The 11374-nt window shown below is 28.0% G+C and overlaps 2 protein-coding genes across 3 annotated transcripts; both read right to left on the bottom strand.

The window, feature by feature from the left end:
- Window positions 1–231: 231 nt before the first annotated feature.
- Window positions 232–944, bottom strand: LOC149880861 (ubiquitin-conjugating enzyme E2 W-like). The gene has a single exon (XM_090067836.1). It carries the CDS (start codon window positions 885–887, stop codon window positions 414–416), a length of 474 nt encoding a protein of 157 aa, XP_089923962.1. The 5' UTR covers window positions 888–944; the 3' UTR covers window positions 232–413.
- Window positions 945–5113: 4169 nt separating this feature from the next.
- Window positions 5114–9111, bottom strand: LOC145194024 (uncharacterized). Of its 2 annotated transcripts, XM_090069694.1 has the most exons (13): window positions 8499–9111; window positions 8174–8268; window positions 8040–8073; window positions 7700–7737; window positions 7004–7050; window positions 6743–6774; window positions 6345–6376; window positions 6197–6258; window positions 6036–6104; window positions 5885–5926; window positions 5718–5808; window positions 5412–5498; window positions 5114–5334 (listed from the first exon to the last, which is right to left on the bottom strand). In XM_090069694.1, the coding sequence occupies exons 1-13, from the start codon at window positions 8620–8622 to the stop codon at window positions 5266–5268; spliced, it is 822 nt and encodes a 273-aa protein (XP_089925820.1). In that variant the 5' UTR covers window positions 8623–9111; the 3' UTR covers window positions 5114–5265. The 2 variants fall into 2 exon arrangements, with proteins under 2 accessions (XP_089925820.1, XP_089925819.1); XM_090069693.1 differs by having other exon boundaries at window positions 5114–5498.
- Window positions 9112–11374: the final 2263 nt, after the last annotated feature.

Genomic DNA, 11374 nt, shown 5'->3' with positions numbered 1-11374 from the left:
AATACAGCTTTTATTTACGTAATATATATATACAATTAAATATAAAGAAAAATCATTTCTATTAAAAATATGTAATATAGCATCATTACCACAAGAAATTTTCATATTGCCAAGATAGCTGCTGTGTATATGCATTTGTATTTGTGTGTATTTATGTATGTGTTTTTACATATATATATGTAGTGTTTACAAAAATTGTTTTATAATGCTGGCCACTGCTATTCAGTAACTCAACAAATAAAAAAAGTTAGTGGAAAAATTAAATTGTGAAGAAATCATACAAAGTGATCATATTTCATCACATATCATGATAGTAAAAATGAAACAAATTTTGTAATTTCATTATAGAGAATAAACGTTTTATACTTAAAGCTCCAATGTCAAAAACTAAAATATTACACTTTTTTGTTTGTCTAAACATTGTCATCGTGATACCACCATTTAGTTTTATTTGGATTTTTACCAGCAGTACGAACATAACGGTCATTGTCTGGTGGGAGCTGTTTTACTTTACAACTACTTAACATGCTAAGTATACTCAAACAAACAGAAGTTACAGACATTGCTGGTGTCCAATCATCTGTTAGTATTGACAGACAAATATGACCATTTGTATAAACATGAGGATGAAGAGGAATGTTATTGCCAATAAATATCACTTGAGGAGATTCAAATGGGTACTTATTTCCAAATGTAAATTCAAGCTCAAACTTTTCTCCATGATACAATGTACCTTCTGCACCAATAACCCATATGCGCCATTTTAATAAATTAGCTGAGATTCGATCTGAATCAAAAAGTATTCCATCAATAGATTCTTTAGACAAATCAGCAAGTTCTTTTAGTAAACGCTTTGTTGAAGTAGTAGGTAAACTACTTTTAGACATCTTAAAAAAATATTTTAAAAAACTTCTCAATGCTCATAAATTCTACTACTATAAAAGATCTGAGTTATTTAAAATTTTGCTTTTTTATGATTTTAATAATACCTTTAAAGTGGTATTATATATTTGTTTATAAATATATATATATATATATATATATATATATATATATATATATATATATATATATATATATATATATATATATATATATATATATATATATATATATATATATATATATATATATATATATATATATATATATATATATATATTGTTTATATAATATGCAGTTCGGCAATCAGCTAGTGCAGTGAGGATGACCCTTTCGTATACGCGTTCGGAACATCTTTTGTTGTGGAGCCCAAACTCCAAATTATTTGAGAGAATTTCTGAGATGAAAAAGAGAAATTGAGTTAAATGTGAAATTTTACAAATAGATATATATACCAGAATTACAGCAATAAATACTTTATTGAGCCATTAGTATAAAAAATTTTCTCTAACATCTAAAGAAAATATATTTCACTAAATTCAATTATTTTTTCTTTGAGCCCAAGTTTCATGTTTAACGCCCAGCCAGACTCATTAAAAAAAAAGAATTTCTTTAAAAAAAAAAATTACGCTCTCACACACACAAAAAATTTTTTTATATTTAAAATCAAAATTGTTACTAAACGTTATTGTTTTTACGCGAAATGGATATTGACATATATTAATCGCTGTTACTTTCAAATTTACAGAAACCAGAATTATACCATTCAATGCTCATTTTAAATTCATTACCTTACAATTTAAGTTTCCTATGCGAAAGGGCTCAACATAACAATTTTTAAAGAAGGATAGGTAAAAAACTATTCAATATGGCTGCTATTGAGTAAAGTTTTTCAGATTCAAGTTATGAAAATACTTAGATCATCATGGTATAAGCTGCATCAAATCACATTTGTTAAAGAAATTTTCTTTTAAGAAAAAATTGGATCACTTTAAAGATCTTTTTTGGGTCCTAGGGTCTTTAAAATGCTTTTGGGTCCCAGGGTCTTTAAAATACTTTTTTGTACTTTTTTTTTTTACCTGTTATGTGGCTTTTTTGATTCTTGTAGAGTTTACCTTTCCTATCGTTTTAATTCTCTGATTTTTTTTGCATATGCTCAGAAAGGCAAATAGTGTTCCCTAAAGAAAAATTCTTTGTTATAAGTTTCTAAGAAATTCTGCAAAAATATGAAAAGATTTAAAGCGATGTAAAACTGAAATTTTCTATATTCACATCTTTCATCATCTTATTGTATTTAAGATGATGAAAGATGTGAATATAGAAAATCTTTTTTTGAAGAAATTGAGGGTTTATCCTAGGACTTGGTTGGAATGCTCTCCAGTTCTCTAAAAATATCATAAACTTCAAGATTTTAATATAACTTATTTACAATTGAAAAGAGAGCCAGCTTCAACTGCTGGTAATTTAGTAATATTTACTATTTGGTATGGTAGGACAAGGCATGATTACTTGGAGTTAGCAAATTTGATCACTATAATGCTGTCAGGTGCAAGATACATGTTTTCCATTCCTAGTGCAAAGCTCAATGCAAATTTCAGGGCAAAAGAGTATTACCTGAAAATTTTCCTTCTTATGGAGAACATTCCTGTCTCAATAAACTCGTCATATTCTTCAGGCCAGAGCACAAATTGAGTGCCATGTTGTGGACATTAAAGTACTGAGTGATCTGAGCTTTTCTGAAGAGAAACCTCGCAGATTAGTTTCCCTTGTCAACGCATAGTGCTACTGTGAGTTTAGGAAATATCATAAGTAAATATAATATAGAAAATATAATTAGTTAATGACTGCAGTGATAGAGCCATTAAGCAACAAGAATATTTATATATGGAATATGATTAAGATTATTGCAAATACTTCTGTTGATGTAGTAGCGAACCATAAAAGTTAAAATGATTTGTTTAACTTACTATTGTATTTATAATTAAAATAATATTACTTGTAATTATGACTAGTTAATATTTAACCTTTAATTTTTAAGGATCTAATCAAGAAAGTTTTCCTGGAGAAATAGAGACAAGAAACATTCCTGTTCACAAACTCCTAAAAGTGGAATAGTGCAGAGAAATGGATGGAGGGTTTTCAGAAGACTGCCCTGCATATCATGTGTAAAAAACGAGAAGAAATATTAATTAGACTTGCAAATTTTTTTTGAAAATATTTTCATCAAAAATAAATATTTTCAGATTTAATTACGTTACACTAAGCATACCTCATGTTATTTTTCTTAAATCCTTCCAGATATTTCCCACAAATACTATTCTATCAAAACAGTTAAATTTTTATTATAAGTTTTATATAACAAGTATATAACAAACTTATGTATGAATATAAGTTTTTCATACCAAAATCTGGACTGTTTTAAACGCATAAAGATTTCTATCTAAGGAAAGGCTCTATCCAGATACCACAAACTGATTGGCCCAAAATTGGCCTATTATTGGCAGGCAACTATCATAACGTTGGTCCGATGTTGGTTGACTGCTATGGGCCAACATTGGCACGAAACCAGTTCATAATAACATTTTTTATTTCATGATTTGTTGCATTAGCAGCCCTAAAATTGGAGCGAACTGCTTGTATTACGACATTGCTCAATGTCAATGAACAAAAACATTGTTTCCCATTTTTCCACATTTAGTTCATTCCATTTCAGTCCAGTTCACATGATGCTATAGCATCACAAGTTTTAAAAGAGCTTGAAAATAGTCACAAAAAATAAAGACCAAAAAAAAAGTTTTTAAGATCCTTATGATACCCTTAAAAGTGATCTAATTTTTTTAAAAACAAAATCACTTTGATAAATAAGACTTGTTACAGCTTTTAAGGAGGTAATTCTCTCAAAAGAATTTCGTGAGTTCAATTTGAAATACTCTACTGTTGATGATGTAAAGGAACGTCACAAAAATATCAACCAATAGAATTAGGTAAATTTTTTATGCTTTCGACAAACTATTATTTATTTTTGTATAGAATCAGCTTCTTCAACCTCCTGCTCTCAGGGTAAAGTTTCGAAGGAGGAAATTGAAGTTATATATTTTAAACACAGAGCAGTATACAAAAAACTGACTTGCATTGCTTTATCTGAAATTTTCAGCTACTTACACCATGTTGGTGAAAATTTATTGACTGGTTACACTGACGCAATTGAATAGATTTTTGCGATTGTCAGGACTTCGCATTGGGAAAGTTCGAAGACGGACAGAAACAAAAATGACTATAAGGATGTACACTATTGTCGGGCAGTGTATTTGACTTAAGTTTTAAGGACTTATCTCCACGTGGTACATGCTATCCATATTAGGTTAATATCATTTTTTTTTCTCTCAGTGAAGAAAGGGTGTTTCAAAAGTATTCTTCAAAAAGATTGGTGAGATATAATCAAACATTTCAAAAAAAGCCAATTAAGTCTTAGTGAGGCAGTTTCAACAGAAAGTTCCTAGTCTAGTTGAACAATTTTTGGAGCTTTAAGAAAAATGTCTATGCAAGAGACGAAGGTTAACCATTTATTGAAAAAGATTAAGAGTTTTGAGCTGCCTCAAAACAATACTTCGAAATTGAACTGTTATATAACTATTCAAAACGAAATAATTTTGAAGGAATTATTGGACTAACATACCGCAAATTAAAATTTTAAAGTGTAATATAACCTTACACATTTTATTTAACGAACATAGCTGTGTATATCGATAATATATAGAAAGTTGTTAAGAAATGACTCTACAAACTTTTAATTGTTGACCATAAGTGCTTAATTAAAAAGTTATTTTTCAAAATTTCTTACTTGATACTTTCAATCTTTCTTTTTCATAAATATACCAGTTCTATAAGATACTAGTTTACTGGTATATCTTTTGCATCTGGGACCTTTTTTCTCATAACACTTTTTTGTAATGGCTAGGCAAAATTTTTGTTAAAAAAATTATCTTTGTTTATATCCACAAGCCAAATGTCTCAATTTTCTGAGTTAGTTCCAGCCAAAACATCCAATTATGTTAAAAAAAAATAATAATAAAAATAAAATAATTAAAAATTTTGGCCTTTGAAATTTACTGCTTTGAAAACAGAACTTAAACTTCTTCATATTTCTAAAGTTAAAAAAGTTTTGATAAAACAGGTTATAAGTACAAATTATAATTCCTGTCCCACTTCGAAAAAAAGAATTCTAACGTAATTTAATTAAAGTTTTAAATAAATTTTATTAAAAAAAGAAACTAATCAACAAAAGTTAAAAAATCGTTAGCGTAAGTGAATGATTTACATATAAACATTAAATTTTCATTTCCAAAATTCGCTTCCGAAATCACTTTTAAAATTACGTCACAATCAATTTAGTTTCGACTGTTGTGCGACGAGTTGCGAATCAAGATCTTCTAAGCGCGAAGTGATAGCTCCCTAAACATAGTATAGAAGATTAGATAACCAAACAAAACACAAAGTAGGAAAATGTTGCTTAGATTTTCGAAACTTGCCATGACTTGTTGAAGCCTTTCTCGACTTGTCATCAAGGAATTAGGACTCATCGTAGTATCAAACATGGTACCACCGAGGATTGTTTGCTGAAAAGAAACGCATAGACAATAACAAACGCATAAAATTGCGCACTTAAAGAGTTCTATAACTTTCCACAGAAGTATGCTATGACCTTTATGATGAATGCTTTACGGTGATGCCTTTATTATTGGTCATTGAGATGCTTTGGGGGGAAAAAAGAGAGAGAGAGAGAGAGATAATGCCCCTCGGCAGAAAAAGATTTTAATAGACAATAAAGATAATACCTGTTTGTTTAAATATATTGCACATATGCTTTCACTTGCTGGATCTGATGTTAGGCTTTGAATAACAGGTGAACCTGCCAAAGATATCAATCTAAACAAAAATTTACCATAATAGAAAAATAGCTGGTAATAATGATTCAAAGAATTATTTATATTTAAAAACTTACGTTTCACCTCTCTTAGGTTCTCTAGCCAAACCTATTGGTTTCCTGAAAAAAAGTTCATCAATTTCTTATTTCAGAAAATCTGAAAAAATTGTAATTTAAAGACTGTAGAGAATACTTTATCTACAACGTTGTGTTTAATGTTAATCTATACCTGGGATCAAATTTTGGGACTATTAGAGGAGCATTTAGCTGTGGTTTTATTTTTGAATTGACAGCTTTTCTAAAAAAAAAAAAAAAAAATTAAAAATTCATATAAGTATCTGATTTTTAAAAAAAAGATTGCTGGGAAAAAAGTAGAATATTTTAACTAGCCTTGGTTTTCCTTTGACTAAGGGAGCATCCTGTACTAATGGTGACTCTGGTATTTGACCAGTCTAAAATATTGAAATTTAGGAAAACAGTTTTGATAAATAAAAAAAAACAACTAGGCCAAATAGAAGCTAAATAGAAAGATACATACTCTTTTGCGAGTTGATTTTCTTATTAAAGGCACTATAATAAAAAAACAACAACAGGATGTTAAAAGATTTTCTTATTAAAGGCATCTGAATAAAAAATATTAAAGTGCATAAAAAATTTATATATTCAAAACCAATTTTTGACAAAATCACTTTTTCTTTATTTTTTGTTTCTTTAGCTGCTATTTAATTTGTGATGCAAGAAAAATTATTTTGACAAAATATACTCTAGCAAAAACTACCAAGAAATCAACTGAATTCAAACCTCTTCAAGTGATTCCAATAATGATTGAGAAGATTCTTAATTTTTTTAAAACTGTTATCTATGCTTCAAAAAATTAGAGAACAATAATTTTGTATATAAATAATACATTTTGTATATAAATAATATTGTACTCACAAGGTTCTTTTAATGTATCATCATTTGGAGCACTGAACAAATATATTAAAACCATATTGATAAAAACAACACAGAAACCAAAAATTCAAAGATTCTAAGTACAAAATTTAAATAAACAATAAAAATTTTTAAAATCATCACACAGAATAATGGTTATGAGATATCTTTGTTTCTATTGAAGACTGTGCAGTGAAGGAAAAACTACTTATTTTAACATCTGATAATTATAACTAATGTGAAGGTGTTAGCGAAAGTACATACCTGACTTGAAAGCTTATATCTGGATCTTCTATAAGTGGATTAATTGTCTAAAGAAAAGACTTGCACATACAAATGAAGATTTTCAACACAAATCATAAAAATGTTGATGATTTTGAGTCAATTTCTCTACTAAAAATTAAGTTTTACTATTTCTAAAATAAGATTTACAAATCAAACTAAAAAAAAATTATCCTTTTAAATTCAAATGTGACAAGGACAGCATGTTAGAAAACAAGAAGTGGATTTGAACATAAGACCCTTGTTGAAAAGTTTTCACGATAATTTTTTGAGTTTCATAAGTAGAAATTACTTTTTGCTCTACATGAATGACTGTGTATATTGCTCCATAATTCCATAGAATCACAGAAGTAAAAAAAATTGCTGATTACCATTCTTTTTTTATGTGATTCTTTTTGTTTGCTGCAGAAGATTGGATCCAAAAAGATGTACATCACTGTTAATAAGTTTATCAAAGCATCATCAGTCATCAAATGATGATTTAATACACTTTTTATAGCCCAATTATTTAAAACTTACACTGTTATATGTTACTATGCAAATTCATAGAACTGATAATTTCAGTAAGTTACAAACTTACTGAAGTTTCCAGTGATATGCAAATTTACTAGTTCTATAACATTATTGAAGCATATACAAATTGCAATGATATACTAACAAACTACTACTAAAACTTACTTCTGTAAAATCTAAGGTGTTCAAGTCTCCTCCCATTTCTAGTTTTAAAAATATGTTTATTTAGAAACCAATTACTTGATTTAAAAATAGAAACCTAATTCCTTTTTAAAAAAAACAAAAAACAATAAAATATACTTTAAAAACTTAAGCAAAACAAAAAAAAAGTTGCTAATAATTAAATATTTGGAAAAAAGAAAATCAAAAAAAAAAAAAAAAGAAAGAAAGAAATAGCATATGAGGAATTCTCAAGAAACAAGAATTTAGGAAATATTGTCTAGCAGCATTAGTAAAAAACAAATCAAAATATAAATGCAATTGTGTTCAAAACAAACATAATTACTCAAAAAATCAACAACTTTCATAGATCGTATTTCCTAAAAGAAAAAAAATGATTAAATAAAAAATTCTTTCAATCAAGCAAAACTTTTTAGCAATATAATAATAAACTCAACTTAAGATAGTTCTAAAAAGTACCTTCTTAACTAAATTTTTTTGTCGTATGAATGTACGATTTAAGCTAGATACTACATCTTCCATATACTTTTTCATCTCTTCAATATCATTTTCAACTAAATATAAAACAAGTTTTTTATTTGTAAATCTATTTATCTATATTTATATACGAATATAATTTCAAAAACTTTGCCTGGTTAACATTAGTAGTAATGCTAAAGATTTTTTAAATAAAGCTCTGATGTGCATAGCAATAGAGAATTTTTAAGTCAGATATTTATGTTAAGAGCCAAAAGTTTATAAAGGCTTTAAAAAAAATTATTATCTAAAAAACAAAACAACTTACCTCGAACATCAAAATCTAAGAGAAATGATGCCTTTTTCACAGCATCACTATAATTTTCATCATCAGGAATTACAGGTGATAAAACTTCAACTTTCTGTATTTTCTTTGTTGTTTTTCTTGGCATTTCTTTAGGTGTGATTTTAACTCTTCATTTTGTGTGATATTTTTTAAAAAAATCTTTTTACTAAAAACTATCTGCTATTATGTATTAACATTAGATCAACTTTAACTGAAATTAAAGTTTATCTAATGCTGTGTCTAAACAGACTTATACTCTATAAATATATCATTTTATATTGGTAGAATATTTTAACAGTCAACGAAAACTCTACTAGCATCTTGACCATGGTATTTTGTAAAATTAAAAAATCTGATTCGTTATTTTAACTAACTACTAATCTTAATATTATTTTTTTAAAACTTTTCATTTTTTTCGTCTACTTAAAGTAAGTTCTGTATCTATGGGCATCTCTCTCTTACTGTGTGTATGTGTGGATTATATCCTTTAATATGGAATTGTAATATATGAGTAGGCTGAAGAACCCTTTAAAACCCTGGCATGTAAACACTTCGTCACTTAAATTGAGACAACTTGCGCGCGCTTTTATTTCATAAAATACAGAATGACTACTTACGCAATGATACATAAAGTTTTGTTTTATTTTACTGAATTGTTTCCGGATAACAATCTTTTTTTTTTTCTTAAAAACACAATAAAAACAAGAAGGAAATCACATTTTTTCATCATAGACTCCTTAGAGTCGAAATTGCAATCATTATCAAAAATAACTATGGTGATTTCTATTCACACTCCCCAATTAATTTACACTGTACTAATTTAAAGTATCGTGTTTACAATCTGATTGCGAATATAAAATTTACAATTTTAACCCCTTTTATATAGTTTTATAAACCGCGACATAAACCCAAAAAGTTTTTTTAAACATAATCATAAACACATAAGATTCTATAAACCCAAAAATTTTATTTTGTAAATAAAATTTTAACAAGATTTTACACATTAATTTGGAACCTAAATGAAAAATTATAATCTTTTTATTGTTGTTTATCGTTCTTTGTATCTATTGTCATTTGTTAAGTCTTCACTACCTAAACCTCTTTCGAGGAAATCAGCATATGCAAGAGTTTATGCTGACGAAGGATTTCAACTTTGAATTGCTCAAATACATTACATCTAATGAGGTTTCACATTTCTTAGAACAGATGGCTTCAAATTCCCTTTTTCCTTTTGTAAATCAGCCTATACGGGTAATTAATTGATATTAGTTTTCTAAACTTTTATTCTTCTGAGTTGCAGGGAACTATTTTGATTATCTTGATCAGTTTCATAGTAATTTCGCCAAAACACAAACGTAGTTTGGACTTAGAGTAAAGAGGTGCTTTAAAAACTTTTAAAATATTACACTTATTAGAGATTTTTCAGATTTTAGATTTATAAGAATGACGGTTTCTATTTAAAAGTGAATTAAAACTTCAAGAAATGCGAATTTTTTCCTAAAGCTATAATATTTTACTACGATTTATGCGAAACAAGAAATGCGAACTTTTTCCTAAAGCTATAATATTTTACTACAATTGCTTCGAAATTATCCAAAGAAATTCCAAGTTCTAGATTCAACTTGCAAAAGTACCTGCTTAATTTTAGGTTTTTTAAGGCTTTCTCCAAGCACTGAGTGTGCTACGTTTTTTTATGTAAAAAAAAAAAAAAAAAAAAAGAAGTTACATGATTTACCGATTCTTGTTTTAGTACAGAAGACAGTACTTTTCAACGCCTTAACGAAAATTGACAACTTAAAAAGCAACAAAAATGTTGTTTTTAACTACAGTGACTTATTGCGAATATTAAGAGGTGAGGAATATCCAAAACCTCAAAAATACAAGGAGGCTAAATGGTAATTAAAACGTAATATATAGATGATTATGTTTAGTCATTGAATCGATATTAGCAAGATCCTATGTTTTTGTAAATCAGTACGAAAAATATGCTTTAATATTTATAGCAACAAAAATAGAGACTTCCGTGCGGGGAATCAAACCCCGGCCGCCTGGGTGAAAACCAGAAATCCTAGCCACTAGACCATGCGGAAATAAAGTTATTTAAAATAAAATAATTAGAACTTCAAAGTAAATTCTCATTATTCTATTGTATGTCAGATAAAATTATAGCCTTTATTGTCTTGGATAAGACTCTTTTCCGACAATGATAAAGTTGCAGGTATTCAAATCACCTTTCCTACCTAAGTGATTGTCACCTTCTTTGAACTGCTTTAAAATACTTGGATCAATACACGATTCAATAAAGATTATGTGAGAAGAAGCTGATAAAGCCACATTTGAATGGTTCTGCTTTAAGTAAATAGTTGGGGCGTCAATTGCAAGTGGCACAGCTAATCTTGGAACGATTTTTACGTAGATAACGCTATTAGTCCTGAATAGAAAAATTTCGATCTTATTAGAACCACTTTTGATTTTATTTACCTAAAAAAAGCTAATGCTTTCTTTATTACTTCGAGCACTTCATAAATATTTTTCCCTCGTTCACCAATAAATGAGTTTTTGGTTCCAACTGAAAACTTCTCTCTCATACATCTTGGGAATGGGCGTTGAATCATTAAAATATTGAGCGTTTTCTCCCAAAAGCATAGGGATTTTAGCAAACCTACGGCCAATCTCCTATGGCTTTTTCAATCACTCCTCCTCTAGCTCGGTTTAAATAATCACGTCGTTTTTGAGATCACGTCATTAACTATTGGTAGTACATTTTGTCTAATTTTTTTTGCTGTGCGATTAAAGAATAATCTATCCAATTAAATTAACATTCATTTTTATTTTAACAGTACAATAGCACAAATTGA

Source organism: Hydra viridissima, unplaced genomic scaffold (assembly GCF_058129835.1).
Source record: "Hydra viridissima isolate aposymbiotic clone 2 unplaced genomic scaffold, HvirCarnegie_v1 scaffold_12, whole genome shotgun sequence".
NCBI classification, from domain to species: domain Eukaryota; kingdom Metazoa; phylum Cnidaria; class Hydrozoa; order Anthoathecata; family Hydridae; genus Hydra; species Hydra viridissima.
Note: the sequence above shows the minus strand (reverse complement) of the source record. Positions and strands in the feature narration are given on the sequence as shown.

Excerpts from the sequence above, each read along its gene's own strand:
- LOC145194024 (XM_090069693.1), bottom strand. The coding sequence starts at position 8,622 with ATGCCAAGAAAAACAACAAAGAAAATACAGAAAGTTGAAGTTTTATCA. Across the intron at positions 6,377-6,742 it reads TGATACATTAAAAGAACCTT|TGCCTTTAATAAGAAAATCA; the intron begins GTGAGTACAATA and ends TTTTTATTATAG. Across the intron at positions 6,105-6,196 it reads TTAGTCAAAGGAAAACCAAG|AAAAGCTGTCAATTCAAAAA; the intron begins GCTAGTTAAAAT and ends TTTTTTTTTTAG.
- LOC149880861 (XM_090067836.1), bottom strand. The coding sequence starts at position 887 with ATGTCTAAAAGTAGTTTACCTACTACTTCAACAAAGCGTTTACTAAAA.